Source organism: Microcebus murinus, chromosome 11 (assembly GCF_040939455.1).
Source record: "Microcebus murinus isolate Inina chromosome 11, M.murinus_Inina_mat1.0, whole genome shotgun sequence".
Taxonomy (NCBI): Eukaryota; Metazoa; Chordata; class Mammalia; order Primates; family Cheirogaleidae; genus Microcebus; species Microcebus murinus.
The window spans coordinates 98,044,033-98,066,984 of record NC_134114.1 but is presented as its reverse complement, the minus strand read 5'-3'; the positions used below and the strand labels follow the sequence as shown (position 1 = coordinate 98,066,984).

The 22,952-nt window shown below is 40.1% G+C and overlaps 1 protein-coding gene across 2 annotated transcripts in view; it reads right to left on the bottom strand.

Annotated features, from left to right (window-relative positions):
• The window catches only part of CCDC192 (coiled-coil domain containing 192), a 203,096-nt gene that overhangs the window by 48,329 nt on the left and 131,815 nt on the right, over nucleotides 1-22,952 (bottom strand). For both annotated transcript variants that reach the window (XM_012740354.2, XM_012740352.2), the window contains one exon: nucleotides 4,907-5,039. In XM_012740354.2, coding sequence (XP_012595808.1) covers nucleotides 4,907-5,039 — 133 coding nt within the window. The remainder of the gene's footprint in view (nucleotides 1-4,906; nucleotides 5,040-22,952) is intronic.

Here is a 22,952-nt window from a genome sequence, read left to right as displayed (position 1 = left end):
CAAGTAATTGGTTCCTAGTCTGAGGAATAACAGCTTTGAAAAGCTGGGCGGAGGAAAGGTAGAAGAGGAAAGGGTGGCGTTATTCAACAAACCTACACACAATGGACAGCCGTTCAAGACTGGCCTTAATCCAGCAAGGATTAAAATGACCTCTCTTTAAAGGCCTGGAATTCTACCAAGTCAAGGTTTTATTTAGACCCAGTGCACTTTCTTTAAAATACACTTAACACTTGACAGGGCTGTTATGCATTACATGTTAGTGAGGATTGTTTCAATCACTGTGTTTTTTTTTTCTAATTGAGATAAAATTCACATCGCATAAAATGTACCATGTTAACCATTTAAAGTGTACAGTTCAGTGGTTTTACTATGTTAACTTTGTTATGCAACCATTGCCGTATCAGGTTCCAAAACATTGTCATCACCTCCACATCCCTGTTTCTTAACTCCTAGCTGCAACAGGAGCTTTGATCCTGAGAAAGTTTTCCAGAGGAGAGGTAAAAAGAATACATGAGAGAGAAGAGTTGTGCTGAGTGCCGGCGGGGAGGGAGTGTACATCGTGATAAAAGATATCATTTAAAATGTTGATTAGAACTGGCTCTGGGTGTTGGTGAAGACAGACATCTCCTGACTTTCTCAAGAATATGGGACAGCACCAGTCTGATTCTTAAAATTAATGGGATAAATTGTCTAATGTTTAAAAACAGTCTTGTGTCACTGAAAAACACTGAAATGTCAATCCTATTGCAAGCTTCTCCTCAAAAGTGTGGCTGGCTCAATTCAGACATTGAGTTTTGGATGAGCCTACCCTGGGATGTCTTTTATTGGGAATAAAACCAACAGGTAACTTTCGAGTTGATGGGACTTTCACTGGGACAACAGGAACATGTATGTGGGAGCTAGACACCTTATTTGGTAGCTGTACATATTAACAGAAAAGAATTAAAAGATATTAAAAGAAAAAAAATCCAGAAGGGTGCATTCCCTTAAGTATGCTAGCTTGAAATCTACAAGCCAGGTCCCTGATATTCTGGTCAAAGATAGGAGCTTTCATCAGATCAAGTGACTACTCACGCACCAACAGCAGGACATAGTTAATAAGGTCTTTTGCAAAAGTAACTTTGTCCTCCTAAGAGAATGAAAGCAAAGATTGTTTTGAAATTTAACCTTAGGTTCCTGCATACTGAGTTTTGCCAAAAGGTGAAGTCAAGCTTTGACGGTGTACAATAGGTATTTCACTGAGATTTGCTATTAAATAAAGCTGTAAGCACTTCAGATGTAAGCTGTGGAAATGAGGGAAGTAATCTGCCTTGGGTTGTGATTATTTGCACAAAGTAAAATCAACAAACACCACTCAGGCTGTGAGTAAGTTTCCTGCTGTGCCAGTTTTTTAAGAAAGGTGCATTTCTTTTCAGCCAAACTTTCCATCCACTAAATCATTTATTTCCTTGGAAGTATTTTAAGAACATAGCCAGTGAAATAGTTTACTGTGTTTATGATTTTTTAAAAAGTTTGGTAGCTCAGTTTTATCAATTTGAATATGAATATGCTTAAAATACTCCAAATAGTCTGGAACTTCCCTCTGATCAGAAGTCCTGAATGGTAACCTATAGACTGCTCAGAAAATGAACCAAACAAGGAAAAATTACATGCTTTGATAAAAAGATGTTCTATTTTATTTGGAAATACGTCATTAATCAGTTTGTAACTATAACAGAAAAGTAGCTCAGTGTTAATCCAGGTAACATGACATGTCATGTAGAATCAAGACTTGTTACCTCCTTGCAACATGCACTGTCACACGCAGGCAGGCAGGCCTTCAGCGTAGGTGCCTACGCATTGCTTGTGGGGGCTGGAGGGGACCCCTTCCCAAAATGTTCACTCTCTAGTATGAGATCCGAAACTATACCATAGGGATTTTACTTCTTGGATCATGAAGGTCTTTTGTTCATTGAGAAGAATCTGCTTTTAAAGTGCGAATGCCCATGGGATGAGTGATTCGTTAAGCATTACATTTCATCTTAGCCTGACCACTAGCGGAGGGTGTGTTGGAGATGATGGTTTTGTCCATCAATCCTTCTTTCCAGTAATGGGACACACTTCCGTTAAGGGAGTGTTTTTCTCCCAATCCAGCTAGGACCTTCTGGAGGGAGCTGCCAGCCAGAGCATTCTCCTTCCCTACCAGTATTTCTCTTTACCCTGCCGTCTAGTGGCAGGCCACCACCAAAGCTTGTCCAATCACAGTTCCTCTCCTCTGGCCACACAGAGTGGTTCACCTCCCAGGACGGTACTCAATCCAAGCCAGGACAGAGTTCGTTCTTATATGTTTTCTAACTGGAGCTGGTGGAAAAATGCTTTCTTCTTTCCTCTGGAGGAGAGATGACGAGGAGGGCAGCCCACAGCTGCTCATGGCCACTTCTCCAGTCTCTGCCGACATCTAGCTTGAGAGAATGAAGTCTCCATGTGTAGAGAAGCAGAGATGAGTGACACAGTGTCCTGATGCTACCTGAGAACTGGATTCCACCAGACTGGAAGGCTGACAGCGTGTCCTCTCTTGGTTTGTGTACATGTGCGGGTAGATCACCCTTTCCCCTTAAGCTATTATGACCGGGGCGCCTGCCATTCGCAAACAGAGGTTTGAGAACCCAAAACAAACATTTTATAAAATAACACAAGATAACTAGGGGAGGGGAGGTGTTCTAGGTCCAGAAATATATGTGTGTGGAGAGGCGGGTCAGCCCTAATTACTCTGTGTTAAATAGGGATCATTGTGTATTAAAGTTCCTGGACACCTTCTCAGATTTTATTCAGAAATGAATTGAGAGGTAGAGCAAAGTGACCAAGGTCTCTGAAAATGCCAAGCCATACTGCTTTGGGGCCACAATGGCCTTGACGGTGTCCTGGGCTACTGAAGTCCGGCTGACGCTGTATGGGGCAAGGGGAGAGTAAGAACATACAAATATTTGATTTCAGATCTTAGCGCTATGTGTCAGTCCACTGACTCAGTTTCTCCACCAAATAAGAGAAGCAACATGTAGGTCCCAAAGGAGTCACTGTCTTGATCTACAATGGACTTTAGGATGACTGGCTTTATTTAAATTTTAAATTTGTATCTGTACATAATATAACAGGGCTTTATTTTTTCTGTACTAGTCTTTTTTTTCTCTTTTTTTCTTTGTTGTTGTTGTCATTTAAAACTGAAATATAGAGAGAAAATGAGCAAAGACAGAAAGGTAGGATTTAATGTTTTTTTCTTCTCCCAAACCTTTAAAGTCCTGGTACATTAGTATTATATAATTTTTGACTTATCAAAATATCCAAGAGACAAAAGTGTCATAGCAAATAATATTTTTATTGTTTGATAAAATGAAAGAAACAAGAATTAGATATCTTGCAATATTATTTTTTTGCACCTGGTTTAAAATGCAGTCAAGAAGTTGACTGCTAAGTCAAGCGAGCGGAAACCTTTCTCCAGTGTGCTCTCTGTCAGGTTCTTGCCACGCAGCCGGTTGGAAGTCTGGCTGTGAGGCCTCCGCATAAGGACCTTTACATGGATACTATCTTCTGATGGATTCTATTCTTTTAGGTTTCATGGTGGTAAAAATAGATTTATAAACTGTCTTTATGTTGTTTAATTGAAAGAGAAAAAACCAGTTGACCTGTGCATGTTGCAAGGTGACAGTGTTACATGCCATTTGAACCTGGGGAGAGCACTATTCAAAATTGAAAATAAAAACCAAGTTTATGTGAAAAGTTTTACCCTGTAGTCAGGATGCTGGGAGTGTCTCCTTTCTGAGGCCATTTGTTTCCTCCTCCATTTGTTTCCATGTTGCTCCTCTTTTTCCAAAATTACTTATGAGTAATAAAGGAAGCCGGGTCAGAACAATGGCATGTTCCTGGCTTTGCAAGAGTGGCACACATCAAAGGAAGACGTTTATCCCCGGGAACCACAGCTTTGCAGGAGATCCACCAGGCAGAAACAGAGCTGGATATGCTCCTACTTAGCAGAGAGGAAGTGTCCTCAGTCTCGCAAAGCTGGGAAAGCTACCCTGGGGCAGGTACATCGCTGCTCAGGAAGCTAAGTGTCACTTGCCTGGATCCATCCTGGGCCAAGGTAATTAACATCTCTAAGCCTCTGCTTATCCTTGTGGAATTCATAAGAGTACTTACCTCAGAGGTTATTCTGAGAATTAAATACACATGGAACGCTTAGCAAAGCGCAGGGCACGTAGCACTCTGTTAAATGTTAGATCGCTAATGATGACAATCTGAAGTTTTGGTTTGGTTTGTGTTTTCCTGCTACGTGTTTATAGTTTCTTAGTTGGAGAAATCTTTTTTAAAAATCAAAACCAATGTGATTGTTAAAACTTTTCTGAACTATCCAGATTCATCCCCAAACAGCCTTTCCTGCTGGTTTCTGATTCATTCACCTATTGGGGAAAAAAAGAATCACTTCCCGTCTCATGTCTACTTTGCCAGCCTGTGCTTTACTCCAGAGCTCCGGCTCTGTCCTGCAGGCACCAGCCTTCCTTGCCAGGCCCTGCCCCCTGCCCCCTACTGCCACCAACTTGTCCAGCAACACTTCTTAGATCTATTTCGGTGGAGGTCTTCAGCCTCAGAGATTTCTCTTAAAGAGCCGCTTGTTCACTCTCTGCCTCTTTTAAGGCAAGAGTGAACCCAGCTCAGAGTTAGCAGCTCACCTGCTGTCTCTGTTCATGCCAAGTGGAGGTCAGGCCAGGCCAGGGTGCTGCTGGGCCACCAGCTCCCGGCACTGTGGCCTCCATTTATGCTGTTGCCAATAAAACTATATATATATATATATACATATATACATACATATATATATATATATATATGCCTCACCCAGGATGGGGCCGGGGTCCAACCGTCACGTGGGGATACTGACCTCTAGGGGCGGGCTTCCCTTCACAGAGAGTCTTTATCTTCTCGTTGAGTTCCAGGACTGTGAAGGCAGCCTCTTGCTTAGCTGTTATCAGGTCAGTTTGTAGCTTTTTCACTGTCTTTTTGTGCTTTAGTTTCTTAAAAAAATAAGAGTTTCCATCACTAGGGACAGGTGCATCAAAGGAATGAAGGCATTAATGATGTCAGAACAGACACTTCCTCTGAAGCCCCACTTAGATGCTTCCTTGGATGGAGCCCGCGTGTGGCCTGCCGCGCGGAGCGCCTGCAGCCCCGGCAACACAGGCCGCGCCCCCACCACAGTCTCCCACCCTCTCCACGCGCCCTTCATCTAGACCCTGTGGGCTGCTTGCTTCTAACATAGGCAGTTAGAGAACTCTAGTTGCCACTTGGCATTTACCACTGAGGTGCTAATGCCTAAAAGTATCAGGGGTTCCCCCAATCTGTAAGTAGACTCATGTGAAATAGAGCCTTGATTTTGAGTCACTTTCCCCCCAAGATCATGATGGTTTGCATCCAAATAAACGCCAAAGTGTATGATGTGACCGCAAACGCTGATACTGTATTTACTATGGCATCTGTCTAGGGAAAGTGTCAAGGGCAAGAACGAGTCTTTAAGCAGTAGAGGAGGCAGCAATGCCTTGCTATAAAATAATCTGATTTATAAGATCTAAACGTTTCAGAGAGCTGCATTAGGACGTGGTCACATAGCCAAAGGATTCACCTTGAGACTTTATGACTAGAAAACTCCTTTTGTGAATTTCAAAGTGGATTTGATTTATCAAAATTGAATTTTGATAAATGCAACTCTGCAACGTTGGAGAAGCTGTCTATTGTGAAGAGTGCTGTATTTGTGCTTGTGAGTAGCTGCCATTCCACTGAAGAGCTCACCTTGCCAAGTCTTTGTGCGCTGATGATTAGTAAGCCCAGAAAATCAATGACTAACATTTCTTACTGGAAATAAATCCTGAGATAGGGAAAGGGAGAGAATGTTCTTCCCTCACCTCTGAAGGGAGTACACCTGGGCAGCAGGAGATCACTCTCCTCAATAAGAGTAAATCCAGTAAATTCAGTTTATCAAAGATGGGGTCAAATAGACACAGATGTCCCATTTTAAAAGACAGGTTATTTCTTGCCCAAAGCAGGAAAAGCAGGACTTCATTAAAGCTTAATTAATGGCATAAACATGACTAAAAAAGAATGGTAGTCATGGAATTTCTTCAAAGGGAGCTGGAAAAGTAGAATTTGGCAGACTTCACCCTGCACAATCCAGGTGAGAAGTGCTCTGAGCCACAGCGCGGGCGCCTGGTCTTCGTGGCCGTTCTAGAGTGGTGGACTCACTCCATCATCGTACTAATAGCTATGAAGCATCCCCTGAGTGTCAGGCTCTGTGCTGGCCAGTTGTTGAAACATCAGGCTGATGAAGTCTCTGCCTCCAGGCCACTAAGATCCCCTAACTAATTCCCTTCCTTTGAGTCTCTATTCACTCAAAACCTTACTAATTTGGCCTGCCACATAGATTAGTTCAGGGAGAGACTGATCAAGAAATATGTCAAGTATTTGATAGCTGTTTCTAATGAAAAATTGTTAAGTTGTCATGTTAATGTACACCTCCTTCTCTTACTGGGCTGGGCCAGCTTGTTCAGTGAGGACCTTGTCCATCTGAGGCCTGCAGTGAAACACCTGTGAGGCCCTGGGCGGGCATCAGTGGCCTTTCCCGATGCTTCTTCAAGACTGTTCCATGCTCAAATTTTTATACTTTCCTTTTATCACTTAGAACTTTGGAGCTATAAAGTGGGAAGAAGGGTACAGAAATGAAAACTGAGAAAGTGGAGAGAATGAAGGAAAGTATGGCAAGAGGGATTTAGAAGAGAGTGCTAATTAAAGATACCAGACAAGAACTGGTGATGATACGCATGCTGAAGTGTTGAGGATTAAGTATACTGATGAGTGCAAACTCCACTGAAATGCATAAAAAGGTAACATGGGTTGATGGATGAATAGAGAAATGAATAGATACATGATAACTCGAAGATAGCAAAATGTTCACGATAGCATCTAGTGTTCATTATAAAATTATTTCGACTTTTCTGTATATTTGAAACTTTTTATTATAAGAGCTTGGGTAAAGAAAGAACTGAAGAATTAGTTTCCTTACACTGCCCTTCCCTTAATTCTTAACAGATGGTATTCAAATTCTCAGATTATATCACAACCATTCATATGTAGATATGTATTTTTCTAGAAACTTTTCTCAAGGTATGCATCGATAGTAACTAAACGAAAGAAAAAAATAAATGTAGCCTGGTGAGACTTGATGGACAGTCACTGGGATCTGGCCTGGTGTCTGTCACTAAGAAAAAGTGCTGCCAATACATTTCCATTTGATGGGACCACTTGACAGACAGAATGCAAGCACTTGGTGTATAGACACAGTGCTTCTTAATATCAGTTAAAACATTTAACTCTTATTTCCCTTATGGTGGTTGTATGTTCTGCCTCTTCTTATTGTTATAATATTTGTATATTTACCTTATGATCTGAGAAAAACTGAGGGTATTTAATTTGGAGAAGACAATGTGGTACACAGGACAGTCATGACAGTCGACTTTAGTCATAAGGGACTACTCAGAAGGAGAGGAAGTTGAGTCAAACAGTGCTGTTCTGAATATACCAGGAAGAACAACGGGTAGAAAACACAAGAGGCAGATCTTGGCACGACGTGAGGAAGCAGCCTGCAACACTCAGAGCTACGTCCACAACACATGGCAGGGTCCTGGCAAAGACCTCCTGCTCCGGAACGGTCAAGGAGAGACTGGGTGGACATCCTCAGGCAGTGGCCACAGACCAGGAGTCTGGGCCCCAGCTCTTTGCGCCTCTGCCCTCCCCAGCTCCCCAAGGGCACAGCACCTGAGTGAACACACACCTCAGCCCTTGCAGCCTCTGGCGTTGGCACAGTTGTCAGGACACTTTTTAAGGCTAATTCTGGTATTTGCGAGAGGTTGAATAAAAAGACCAAGAAGGCCCATGGGTCCCTCAGAATTCAAGGATAATTTGACTCAAAATATACAAACTTTATTATTTAGTTATAAGGGAAAGGTGTGGGGAAAGTTAAATTTATATTAAAAATTGGACAAAAGACCTCAATTGGTTGCCTAAGATTTCTGTTGAGACCTTTTGGTTATTCAGATACATTTTACAATAGTTTAACATCTTTGTCTTTTTTTTTATTTTGTCCAGACAGAACTGCTGTATGGCTATTAATTCATAGCTTTAACCAAGCCTTTTGGACATTTCAAGTAATTCAATTTGCCGACATGTTTTTTTATTAGTCATAGACATCAAATGATTTCAGCAACAATAATATTTTCCTTTGCTTTTTTGGCATTCACTGGCAAGGCAAGCCCAGTGTTGTACTTGAATCTAATGGAGTCTGTTCTAGTCTCCTTAGTTACTAGGACTCTCCGCAGTGATTACTGAAAGGATAGGAAGGCTTTATAGCTGGGAGGTAAATTCCAATTATCTTGCTCTTTTCCTACTTCTCCTACAGGGTGGAAAAAAGGAGGAAATCATGTATTTGTGCAATGTTTTGAAAAGGAAATATCTATCCGTATCATATTGCTGAATGGCTTGCATTATAACAAATCCATGAGAATTACAAATAACTAAGGGACTATTTATAGACGAGTTTCAACACAAAGTTGCCAGTACTATTTGAAATCTCTGGCTATGTCCACACTGGCTTTGGTTTTGAGGCTGGGCTTTGTCACTCACTAGCCATGAGAAACTGGGTCAGGCACATGATATTTCTGAGCCTTAGATCCCATTTCATAGAACTATTGTGGGGATCCAATGACGTAACATAGAAATGACAGTACCTAGCACTATGCTTGCAAAATAGTAGTTATGTCTTTCTGTTTTTATCATTATTCCTTGAAACACATAAGGGAAAGTGTCAACTCTTCAGTAAAACACTAAAGTATCTTTTCTAAGGATGTCCTTGTTATACTTCACAGAAATTAAAGTTTGTACTTAATTGATGGCAAGAGTTTTGTCTTTTTTTCTTTCTTTTTTTTCAATTATTTTTTCTGCATGATTGCATCGATCTCCTCCTCACTGTGTAAGGGCAGACAAAACTCAACCTGATGTCCTGCAGACGGACGCGCAAACGGCCCGGCCCAGGCCTGCTGGAGCTGGCTGCTGGGGGCAGGTCTGGGGCTGCCTGTACAGAGCGGGTGAGGGGCGCCCTGGGGCCTGGCCGCTTGCTCCCCACGGCAGTTCTCTCCTGAGCCTCCCAGGGCAGAGCTTCCTCCCACTTTGTCCGAAATCTGCTGTATCCACCCGCCCTCCTGCACTTAGAGAGAACAAAGGCAGGCGTTTTGCCTTCAGGAGGCCACTGATAAAATGCTCACTACCAACAGCCAACAAGAGAATTTGCTTTGAATACAGAAAGTATAGGGAGGTTCCTCCTTGCATTTCTCTTCTGATAGCCCTTCATTAATAATGAAACTTATAAAAGTGATAGTAGCATTTGGATACCACTTGACTTAAAAATCAATTTCACATGTTTTATTTTGTTTTATGTTTATAGTATTTTAAAGTCTAGGAATGTCAAATATGTGCCACGTATGCTCCTTCCCGGTCCATGGCAGCCTTTGATTTGGGGATTCTTTCACCTTGAGTTCCACCCCTGGCTTCACAAACCTTGACTCCCAGCAGCCACTGCTCACTGATGCAACTTAACCATGACCTGTGTTAGTACCTGCTGTGCAACTGACAGAGGGAGCTGCCAGAGGGTTCAAGAGCACCTAACCCTGGTTGTACAGTAAGCAAATAGCTAAATGGATTTAAACCAAGGTCTTTTGATTTCAGATGCTGACTTTCTTTTCAATGGCAACATGAGTCCTCACTGATCAACAGAACTATTACTTTTTAGAGTTACTTGCAGGTAACCTAGAAAGGCAATGTGATAGGCTTGGCTATAGCAGAGTAGCTTTGCAGTGTGATGGTGAGGCATTTAGTGCATGGGTTGCCATGGCATCTCTAGAGAACCCAGAGATAAAGGAAAGGTTCGACGGGCCCAGCTAAGGGCAGTCTGTGCCAGGTGTGGTTCTTTCCCCTTAGTGACTCTCATCAGAGGACCCTGAATTGATGGTGTAGATTGTGATCATTCTGTTGAGTCGTCTGGAGTGACAAAGAATGGATCAGATGAATCTTTCTTACAAAATGCCTTGAATGGAAAACAATCACAAAGGCAAATGTAGCTTTGTCTTATTTCTTTTGATACGGTCACAGGGAGCTAACTGATACACAAACCTTTAGGACTCCTCATAACCTTGACCAAGAGCCTCGCCCCACATGACCACTACTCGATGCTTAATGGTCAAGACAGTCAGATCTTGGAAATCAGAGCTGGCATTTTTCAGTTCTCTTTTCAGTCTCTCTCCCATCTGAGTCCCAATTCACCTTATATTATATTACAAAATTCTATAGAAATACATTTTAATTACTCACCAAATCCAAAAGGTTTGGAATTTCTAATAAAAAGAAAACAAATTCCCAGTAATTAAACAAGCAACCTAAATCACCACAGGGGAAGAATTTGTCTATGGTTGGAGCCAAGTCTCAGTTCTTTCCCCCTGTGGGATAAACAATCATCAGAGACAGCAGTGGAGCTTGGCAGCAGATATTCTGCTTTCCAGAATGCCTGATAAGTGTTTGTTTAAGAGAAACTACAAATTAATACAAGACAAAGAGATAACGTTGCATTTGGAAAGTTCTAATGATAAAGTAGAACTTTCTAATAATAGAGTTGTCCAAAAATTAGAATGTTTTGCCCTAAAAATACAGTATGCTCTCCTCCCTTGCATGTGGTATACAGGCCATTCTTGGGAATGTTCCAGAGCGAAGCTAACAGTTATAGAACACCTGCAATATGCCAGCCATGGTTCTGAGAACTTTATATGTACTGGCTCATTTCATTTTTATAGCACCTCAGAGAAGCAGGACTATTAGTAATCCCATTTTAGATGCAAATACTGAGACACAGAAAGGTTTAATTAACTTGTCTAAAGTGAAATGATGAGTCCCAACTCAAATCCATGCAGCCTGTCTGCAGACTGTGTCTCCCATCACTACGTTTTGCATATCTCAATGTGCTACCCAGTGTCCTACACTGTGAGAAGTTTGAATAAGAAGACATTTCAGATTCTATAAATCCGTTTCTAAAGCAAGTGGGAGCAGTGTCTAACTTCTGACCATAAAGCCTTAAAGCCATGGACTTGACCACTCAGTGTGAATTAGAGTCAGATAGAACCATCAAATGTTAGATGACATAGAGTTGGATGCACTCTTAGAGGCCAAATTGTCCAGCCCTAACATTTTGGAGATGTAGAAGTAGAAGCAGAGAAAAATAAGATAATTTACCCAAATTCACAGCTAATAAAGCTGCAAGAGGCAGGACTGAGAGCCTGGTTTTCTAACTCCTCATCTCAGTCCCCTGCCCCTGATATTATGCTGCTCCTTAGCCATATGAGCTGTGGGGCAATGGGATAGGTACATGATTGGAACCTAGAGTGGCACCGAAGATCCCTCAAGTCTAAGGTTTCAGCATCAGAAGCAGCCGGGCGGGGCAGGAACCTTCCCTTACAGGAGCCTTCCCTCTTTAAACAGAGAGCGAGGGTGGGCCAGACACAGGTCACTCTATACAGTACATATTGGGGTGCATCTGACAGAAAGTCTAGGCAATTGAGATCTTGCTAATTTGAAAGAATAAGCTGGATCAGTGTCTACCAGCAAACTTGCTTTCATAAGGCATTCTGCTATATGCCGTATTCTAATATCAGAAAAGCCCATTTCTGAGATTAAGGGGTTTCTGCTTTCACATTCTTTTCTTTGTGCAATGCTATCTCACCTTTCTTACTCAGTAAACATTATTCAGGCTGATAATCAGAATTTTATGAGAAGGAAAGAACCTACAGTGCAATACATAAATTTTCATATTACTGGCTGAGCACAGTAAAGAACAAAACTGAGCACTCAAGCAGGTCATGCAAAAAGAAAACGTAGCCAGTGCCTGCTAAAGCCAAATCTGCTTCTTGGTTTTACAATCTCAAATCACACCCCGAGAACAGAGAGAGAAATGCATTGTCACACCTAACAGAAGCTGGCCGGACGCCGTTTTCCAGTCCAGTTCTCCCTGGGGACAGACAGCACCCAAAGGGCCAAGGCTGTGTAGGAAGCAGTTTCAGTTTCTTCGCCAGCCCCACCTCCGCAGGTGTTGGCACAGGTGGCAAACGGCTGTAAGAATTGACGTGGGTGGAAAAGAAGAGAAACCAGAGACCATAAAATTTACAAGTGGTGAAAAAAACCTCCCATACCTGCTTAGTGAAAGTGCCTAGCTCCTGCTAAGCTCCTCTAGCATGATCACAAAATAATGAAGAGGTCTCTCTGCGATGACTTTGTATTAGGCAGATACTGTTTTCCCTCTGTGCCTGGCACTCCTTTTGAACTTAGGCTGCCTTCTGGAAGAAAATGAGCAGCTATTGGCCATCTGTGACTTACTTTGAATCATAAAGCAACGGCATGTGTTTAATGACTGGAAAACTGAGATCACCTGAAGCACCAAGGAACTTTAATTGTTGTAAGGATTTTTTGGTGTAGTAAAGAGAATCTAATTAAATTAACCTCCCCCCAAAATACTCTTCTCCTTCACAGACTCCACTCCACCCTGAAAGCAGTGAAATTACATGGGATATAGGCTCAGAGAGGTACAAGAGCTGGCCTTAAAACAACATAATGAATGATAAAGAAATCCAAGTAGGAGAAAGGAAAATTACTGTAACAGGAGAAATGATCCTCAGACAGCATGAAAGAGCTTTGTACGCTGTCCAGGAGAAATTAGAGAAAGCAACAAAGTGGGAAGTTTTCTGGGATATGTATTATTTTCTCATAAATACAATGCTTAAAACACTGCAGATTTCTTATGGCAGGGTTGAAACAATTTTACAGCACAAATATCCAGGTTTAAAGTGAAATGGACCTGATCTCATATTAAAATGCATTTCCTGGCCGGGCGTGGTGGCTCACGCCTGTAATCCTAGCTCTCTGGGAGGCCGAGGCGGGCGGATTGCTCGAGGTCAGGAGTTCGAAACCAGCCTGAGCAAGAGCAAGACCCCGTCTCTACTATAAATGGAAAGAAATTAATTGGCCAACTAAAAATATATACAAAAAATTAGCCGGGCATGGTGGCACATGCCTGTAGTCCCAGCTACTCAGGAGGCTGAGGCAGGAGGATCGCTTGAGCCTAGGAGTTTGAGGCTGCTGTGAGCTAGGCTGACGCCACAGCACTCACTCTAGCCTGGGCAACAAAGTGAGACTCTGTCTCAAAAAAAAAAAAAAAAATACATTTCCTGTGTGAAAAGTTAGAGAGTGTATGGGTGAGTGTTTTGAAAATTGATGAGTGGCATGGTATTAGTTAATAGTATTATAGTGTTACTGATATTATTTTAGAATCTTCATTCTTTATAAGTGGACATCTGAGACAATAATTGATTCTTGGCAATGAATCATCTGTGCACACAGCTTTACAGCAATATCTGAAAGTTGCATATTATATAGCTACAATGAAATGAGTAATTTGTCAATTCTTTAATTTTTTAATTGGTTTAACCTAGTTTATGTCTGGAAACAAAAATATTTTCATAGGGGCAAGACGTAGTGATGGGAGACACAGTTTTCCTTTAAGAAAATTTAAAATTTCCCATCAGGTCATTGGAAGCAATGGTTGACAATTAATTTAACGTAGAACATTTAAATGCATAATGAAGAAATTACCAGAAATTAAAGCATTGAACTTGGCTCCTAGCTTAAGATGTGGTTCTCCTTTTTTTTTTTTTTTTTTTTTGAGACAGAGTCTCGCTTTCTTGCCTAGGCTAGAGTGAGTGCCGTGGCATCAGCCTAGCTCACAGCAACCTCAAATTCCTGGGCTCAAGTGATCCTCCTGCCTCAGCCTCCCGAGTAGCTGGGACTACAGGCATGCGCCACCATGCCCGGCTGATTTTTATATTATATATATTAGTTGGCCAATTAATTTCTTTCTATTTTTATGGTAGAGACGGGGTCTCGCTCAGGCTGGTTTTGAACTCCTGACCTTGAGCAATCCGCCCACCTCGGCCTCCCAGAGTGCTAGGATTACAGGCGTGAGCCACCGCGCCCGGCCTTTTTTTTTTTTTTTTACTGTGCTTGAAAGGTAATGTTCACTTGACTATCAAACTAATTGGGACATGTAAGTGGTTAGAATAAGCTGATGAAGTAGATGTTTTCTTCCTTGAGGAAGTCACAACCACTTAGAATTACTGAGCCACAGAACCGATGATATATAGTCTGCATGTACTGAGATCAACTGCTTTCATTTGGAACCTCAGAGAGCGTTCCACAGTTCAATTATGTTTGCTACTCTAAAAATTCTCTGTTCTTGGTTTTCCTCTTCTCAGTTCCTTCTCAGCTATCAACTGTAATAAAGGCAACACCATATTGTATAAAAGGCTCCAAGAGTGTCCTTTAGTTGGAAAATCCATGTTCCTCAGTGTGCTGTAGGCACAAAGCAAAGAAACGAGTTGATTTTCAAATAAATTGCAAACATACAGTCTCAACAACTATAGATATAACCTAATGATCAAAGCAGAACTACCTTTAAGTTCATTTGCCCAAGACAAGGTCACGTTGGGGGTCTCATTGCAAACATATTTTGCAGTCCCTCCTCAATTCTGTTCACATTTATGCTATTTTATATATGTGTACTAAAGATATTTTATCTAGTATGAGTGACATTGTAGCCTGTGTCCATTTGATGACAAGAAAGTCGTGTTTCCAATACTGAAACAAAACTGCCCCTTGCTTTTCCGAGCTAAAACCTTAGAGTCTGACAATTGTTAGCTGAACGTGTCCCTTCAGCTTTCCTGCAGCTCCTGTACTTAATCACTGGGGCAAACCTACACCCTGAAACTTTAAAGGCAATGGGAGAGATAGCAATGGTTTGTCACACCTGAAAACTTCTTTACTAAATGGTATCAGTCCTGCTCTGGGGAAGTATTCATAGTTTAGCACTTGAGGAAATGGCCTTAACATTAAGCAGGATTTGCAGCCTAAATCAAGTTTCATTTCTCATACTCAACATTCCAGCTGTGATGTTTTTTTGTTAGTTATATATGTAGATTTTTGTCTTTTTCTTCGCCACTATTTAGAGAAGGTTTTTGTTCATGTCATGAAACCACATTTTATAGGTGGGGAGAGAAGCATATTTGGAGATATATATATATATATATATATATATATATATATATATATGTTTGATAGTCCTTAGAACAAAAGTTTAATTTCAGAATCTGATGTTGTATGTGAATTGGGTTTTATGTATGTGAGGTGGAATCGCAAAGGCATGATCCAGTCAAGGAAGCACTTGGCACTTGTGAATAGCATGTAGAGTCAGAGAGGGAGGGAAAGGTGTGGTGGTGATGTGAACTTTTACTATGGAGATACTAGTAAGTTTCAGATTGCATATTTTAACAAGTCTAAACAAATGTCCTTTCCATAAAACAAGTCATCAAATACAGATTATTTCTTGGTCTTCTTGGACTCAAAGGTCTGTCTCTCTTTTTAATTCTCTCTCTAGCAAGGTGCCTTCTCTAATTGCATTACAAATCCAGCACTGAAAAGATAGCACATGAATCTGAACTGCTAAGCAGGGATCTTTAAGCAAATTTCAATGTTCTGTCTGGTAGACCTCTAAGCCTGTTCCCATTAGCACGCCCTCATCCCTGAGATATGCAAGGATAACAAGTAGGGAGGGGAACGTGGCCTTGGCTTCAAACCACTTGCCTCATCTCTTGCTAGTGATATATGGTGTCACAACTTCCCAGAGTCTCAGATTGCAAGATTTGAGGATAATCATATGAGTTGTTCATCAAGAAAAGGTTAAAGATTTCCCAACTAAGACAACTGGTGAGTTGCCTGTCATGGTCCTGACCCAGAAAACCCACAGGAGCCATATTTGACCAGTTCTGGTTTGGACTTGAGCTTGTGGGTCATTCTTTGCAGCAGTGGGGGCAACACTGGCCAGACAGAAGACTACTCAGATATGGAAATGTTCCACACCAGAAATACGTCCTTGGGACCCCTGCATTGAATCCGAGTCCCTCTAGATAACAGTGAGATTGACCCAGGGTCAGGCAAGCTTCTGTGAAACTAAAGCCTGTTTCACAAGATGTACAACAAGGAAGTACTTTTTAACTGTCTAAAGGGAAGAATAGATGAATATTGTACTCCCTAATTTTGCTCAAATATCATGTGTCAAAGTTGAAACTGACTTCTACTTGCTCTGATTTCAATTCTACAGCGCCTTATTCAAGCTGACAATGCCAATTACTCTGAGTCACAAATGAACTGGACTTTTCAACTGGAAGACATTTCCTATTTTTTTTTTCTTTTTAATTGTGGTACAAAACACATAACATAAAATTCACCATCTTAATCAATTCTAAGTGTACAGTTCAGTAGTGTTAAGTATAGGCACATTGTTGTGCAATCAATTTCCACAACTTTTTCATCTTGCAAAACTAATACCCATTAGACAATAACTTCCCATTTCCCCCTCCTTCCAGCCCCCAGAAACTACAATTTTACTTTCTATATCCATGAATTTGACTACTCTAGATACCACATATAAGTGGAATCATACAGTATCTTTTTGTGGTTGGCTGATTGACTTAGAATAATGTCTTTAGGGTTCATTCATGTGGTAGCATGTGTCAGAATTTCCTTCCCCTTTAAGGCTGAATAATATTCTATGGTATGTGTAGGTGCCATTTGGTGTACTCATCCATCCATCAATGTATACTTATGTTGCTTCTACTTCCTGGCTATGGTGTGGAAGACCTTTCTTGAAGTAGTGATCATGGGAGTACAATGAATACAATATTTGCCTTTCTTTTTTTTTTCCTCCTACTTACCCTTTCTAAATGAACTGAAACTCTTTATCTTTTAATTACAAATTTCATTCCCATTTCCCCCAAATATTTACATTTTGTTTTTGTTATCAACCAAGCACGTTGAGTCCAAAGTGGGAAGACATTTAGAAGCCATCTCAGATCTTATTATATGATTCTGGTAGGGCATTTGCTATTATAGATTTCTAAATTAGGCTTCCTTTTATGTCTGACACAGAGCCTTGCTCTCCCCACTCCCTTTTTCTTTAATAAAAGAAAGTCTATACTACTGTCACTATTACTTATAATTCTTTTATTTGGAAATGCAAAGTCCCACTTGCAGGCAGAGCCAGGCCTGGGGTTATCAAGCAGACATCACTCTATGCATTAGCCTAAAAATAGGTTAATTTTTATAAATATTCGCTGGCTGTTAGAAAAGAAATACAGAGAGGTTTATTACTGTCAGACAAGCTAATTCAGTGATGAGCTTCTTTCCTTCATGTACTCTTTTGGAAAAGGGGTTTTAAGGCTTCCCTTTTTTTCTACAGCCTCACATCTGCACATCAGATTCATCTGAGGAGCTTTTTAAAAATACTTATGCTCAAGATTCTCTCTAATTCTACTCAATTAGAATTTGGGTGTGGGACTGTAATCTGTTTCTTAGGCTTTCTTGTTGGTTCTGACGTGCACATCTGTAAAGATCGACTGGAGGACAGCTGTAGACAAGAGCTAGGTGCTGGCCACAGGCTGTGTGAGTGTCCTTGTGAGCATGTGTGTTCCTGTGTACATGAGGGAAGTGCTGTGTACATGTGCTGTTGGAGCAGCAGAACCTCCAGATCGTTGCAGATGGTGAAGGTTTCCATGGGAACCTGGTCCATGTAACATGTCTGCCATTTTTCTGTAGAAGGCCAATATCAGCTTTAGAGAGAGATTAGTTGATGCAAAGGAATTGCAGGTTTTGGAAATTATAAATATTGCAATGCAGTTAAGGAATTTGTGGAGTACATCAGCTTCCTTTCTTAGGGTAAATATGAAGAGATAATAATCAAAGTATCAAACTGTACCAGGTAATTCAAAACTGCAGGACTCCCTCCCTCTGAGTTGGAGAAAAACCCCTCTGTGGAAGGGTTCTGATTCTTATTTTTATATTATTCTTATCAGTCCTTCTGATTCTTATTTCCCACCCACAACTCCCTTGAAACTCCTTGTAGGTCAAAACAGCTAAAAAAAAAAAAAAAAAAAATCCATGCCTGTCTTCACATGTACTATATTGTTCAAAGTTATTTCAATGACTTTAATAAGCTTAAAAGAAATCTACCAGGAAAACTCTAAGTCCTTTACCTAACTCCATCAACAACAGGGTAATAATCTGAGGCAAGTGCCTTGTTGTTCACTTTCTCCAAATGCCAAATGGAACTGTTTAAAACCCCCTCAGGTTTACATATGGATGGATTAACTCATGCTGTGTAAGTGCTTTGAGCCTCAAATGTTTAAAATGAAGTATGGAACATGGACAATGAAATAAAATAATTGTAGGAAATGTTTTTTCAAGCTTTAAAATTATAATTTATTTTTCTTATCTTAAAAGTAATCAAAGATGTTAAAAAAAACACCCATGCTTCTTAAATGTTTTAAATCCTTTGCTAAGCCCTGTGCATACTCTTCATAAAAGAAAAAGAAAACTTGTCAGATTTGTGGCATAAAATATCTCAAGGATCTTTGCTGGCTAACCTAATTTTTGTCCACCATGCAAGCAAAATCTTATGGGATCTTGAAGTATTCCATTATTCTAATATATGAAAAGAAAGAATCTTGATTTGTTACTTGAAAAGGCTTAATGGGAAGTATAGTTAATAGCCAGGCTTTGATCAATTGTATTGTTTCTGTTTATTCTTTCTATTCAAAACTGGCATCACTCTTACATATTTTTAAGAAGAGAAAATACAGTACCTAGCCACTTCTATATTATTTTTCTCAATAAAACTCTTTATATTTTTATGGGACTTTTATTACTGTCTTCTATGACAGAGTAAATGGGGAAGTGCCTAAAATTAGATAAGTTAAATTAAACTGTAAGTGATATTTAACCTGAGAAAGTCGAGAAGGCATTTAACAAGTGCTGAACATTTCTGTTGGACTGATCTCAATTTTCCAAGTACATAATCTACTGAAAAACTTTTTAGCTTAAGATTTGCATGTTTTTATCACCAGGTTAAACTTTCCAAAACTGATAAAATTTTAAGAGTGAATGAAGATCATTAGAAAGATCTTGTGTTTCTGAGATTCTCAATAATTTAGTTCAGTTCAACAAACATTACTGAATATGTCCTATGCACCAGGTTCGAAGCCAGATGCCAGGTAAATGAAGCTAAGATAAATAAAGCATAATTCCTTTTCTTTGGAAGCTTTTGTCTTGTGAGAGAGACAGCAATACAATAAATTATTAATATGTTTTATGACAGGTGTATAAGAAGGAAGCCATTCCAGTGCACACAAGCTGAGGTTGACGAGCAGCACTGTCTAGGGAGGAAACCACGTGAGGCAAGGTATAGAGATAAAAAGCAGAAGGGGGAAGTCTTTCTAAGTCTGAAAAAGGACTAAGTGAAAATGTGAAATAAAAACTACGACAATTGAAATATATATGTGTAAAACTATGGAGTAGATATAGCTGACAAGAGACCTAGTAAACTGGTAGATGGTCTGGGGGAAATCGTGAGAATCCATAGGAATGAAGACATGGAAAATATGGAAGAACATTCAGGAGACATGATGGAGTGGCGAAGGGAATCTTCAATACAAGTCTAACATGCTTTCACAAGAAAAAAAAGAGAGAATGGAGGAGAGGCAATATTTGAAGTAAAAATGGTGGAGAAATTCCCAGAAATGAAGGGTGGCATAATCCTTCAAATTTAAAAATTACATTGAATTCTAGCAAAAAAGTTTAAAAGGGACAACTTGGATCTTATTCCTAGAGATTGTGATTTACCAGGGCTGAGGTAGAGCTCGAGTATCTATTTGGATAAACTCCCAGGTGATTCTGTTGCATGGCCAGATTCAAGAATCAAAGGAGTGGTTCTCAAACATCAGTGAACTTAAGAATCACATGGGGAACTAATTAAAGTGCAAATTCCTGAATCTGATCACAGAGATATTAGACTGGAGAAGGCCCTCCTAGGAGACTGAGTTGAATATTAACAATTAAACATGGTTTATGGAAGGAATAAAGGTAGGGTAGAGTGTTATAGCTGGTTCTAGAATTTAGAGTTTGTCCATCTAAACATCTCAGGCACAAATAATTCACAGACTTCTCCTTGAGAGAAAGATCCTTCTCCATCATAAGGAAAAAAGCAATTGGGAAACATTAATAGTCTTGATAGTATAAGCTCCATGAGGACATGGGCATGTGAACAGACAAACAGATAGAGGTTCATGGTTCATTTCTTCATTTAGTATGTATATACTGAGCACAAATTTTATGCGGCAATATTTTTATAAGTACACAAACATTGTCAAAGGATTTGAGGTCCTTGATCACGACTCTGTATGGCTTTATTATATTGTTTTTATATCCTTATAAACCATTATCTGGCTCCTTTATTCTGAATACAGCTGCAGATTATGGACTTGTCTCTTTCTTCTATTTTTTTCTAACTGTGGAGTGGTCATTGTGAGTTTATGCAGTAGCGTAACTCTCTTGTTCTCTGTGTTCTTTGTAAGTTGGTGCCATGTGGGGGCAAATGCCTCATGCAGAGACATGAAATGTTTATATGTTTATCACAGATACACTTAGCAACTCAGGGAATGCTGAGATAAGTGACAGAATCATAGTCCCTTCCTTCATGGTGTTTAGAGTCTAGTTATGGAACAGACATAAAACAATTACACGCCTGCAGTCATTGCCAACAATGACAAGAATTAAGGAATGACACATAGCCTCTGAGAGGTGAGAAGAGCAGTGACCTCATAAAAGAAGTCAGGAAAGATTTTCACAATTGAAGGAGACTTGAAGACTTAATAAAAGGCACTAATTAAGTGGGGCAGGGAGAAAAGAACATGCAGGCAGAAGGAACACTATGTGTAAAGGTCGGTCTTGCAACAGGGGAGAAATGGTGAGCACTGGGGTGTTCAAGAAACCCAGTGGGCTCCAGTGGAGAAAGTGAGAACCTGCACAGACAGAAGCCTAGGAGCTGAGGACAAAAGCAATGGGAGGTGACTGAAATGATTTATGCAGGTGATTGATAGGATCAGATTAATAATTTAATACTAATAATTATAGTGGTTAGTGTTCATTCAGGGCATACTATGTGCTGAGCATTGTTCTGGGTGTTTTATATGTATTAACTTATTTACACACAGAACAGCCCCATGAGACAGATACTATTCTATTCTCATTATACATATAAGAAAACAGAGCTGTCATGCTGCATGATGGCACTTTATGTGCCGACTTGGCTAGGCTACGGTGTCCAGTTGTTTGGTCAAACAGTAGTATAGATGTGCTGTGAAGGTATTTGTGGGTATGATTAACATTTATAGTCAGTTAACTTTAAGTAAAGCAGATTACCCTCCATGACATGGGTGGGACCCAAGCATTCATTCGAAGGCCTTAAGAGAAAGGACTGAAGTTTTCCAAGGAAGAAGGTAGGAATCATGCCTGAAGACTTCAACATAGAAACCCTGTTTGTGTTTCTAGCCTGCTGGGCCATCCTGAAGATTTAGAACTCAAAACTACAACATAAACTCTTACCTGAATTTCCAGTTTGCTGGCCAGGCCTACAGATTTCAAACTTGCCAGCCCCTACAATTACCACATGAGCCAATTCCTTAACATGAATCACAATCTCTCTCTCTGTCTCTGTCTCTCTCTCTCTCTATATATTTATATATGTGGATATATGGATATATGTATTCATTCTAATAATATATATGCTATCCTACTGTTTATATTTCACTGGAGAACTCTGACTAATACACCCTGGTTTCAGTGTAATGAATAGATTTAAGTAGGCCAGAATGGATTCAAGAACACCATTTAGTAACCTAATTTAATAATTTAGGCATCTTATGATGAGACCAGAGTAAAGACAGCAGAAATTGACAGAAGAGGAAGGATTCTAGAGCTATTCAGGAGTTAGCATCAACAGGATTTGGTGATGGATTGGATAAGGTTGGCAAGGGTGAGAGGGGTATCAAGGATAAGTCCTATTTTTCAGCTTACATAATTAGGGGATTATAATGGCAGTCACTGAGTCAAGTAACACTATAAGAAGATCAATGATGTAAGGTGGGTAGAAGTTTATATATGTGGTGGGGTGTTGGTGGTGGTGCCATGGAGATGTGACTCTAATTTGAAGAATGTTAAATTTATTTGAGATGTCTTTGAGATTTCCATGAGAATGCAGGCATACATCATTTTATTGAGCTTTGCTTTATTGAAATTTGCAGATATTGTGTTTTTTTTTTAAAATGTAAGGTTTGTGGCAACCCTGTGTTGAACAAGTCTATTGGCACCATTTTTCCAACAGCATGTGCTTACTTCATGTCTCTTTGTCACATTTAGGAAATTCTTACAATATTTAAAACTTTTTCATTATTATTAGTAGTAGTATATCTGTAATGGTGATCTGTGATCAGTGATCTTTGATACTACTCTAATTGTTTTGGGGTACCACAAACCACTCCCATAGAAGACAGTGTACTTAATCAATAGACGGTGTGTGTGTTCTGACTGCTCTAACCAGTCCTTCCTATTCCGTGAGACAAAACAATATCAAAATGAGGCCAATTAATGACTCTGCAATGGCCTTTAAGCATCCAAGTGAAGGGACGCATCTCTTCACTTTAGATCAAAGGCTGGAAATGATTCAGCTAGTGGAGAAGGCATGTTGAAGACTGCGACAGGCAAAAAGCTAGGCCTCTTCTGCCAAACAGTTAGCAAAGTTAAGAAAGCAAAGAAAAAATTCTTTAAGGAAATTAAAAGGGCTACAAATGATAAGGAAGTGAAACAACCTTACTGCTGACATGGATAAAGTTTGAGCAGTCTGGATA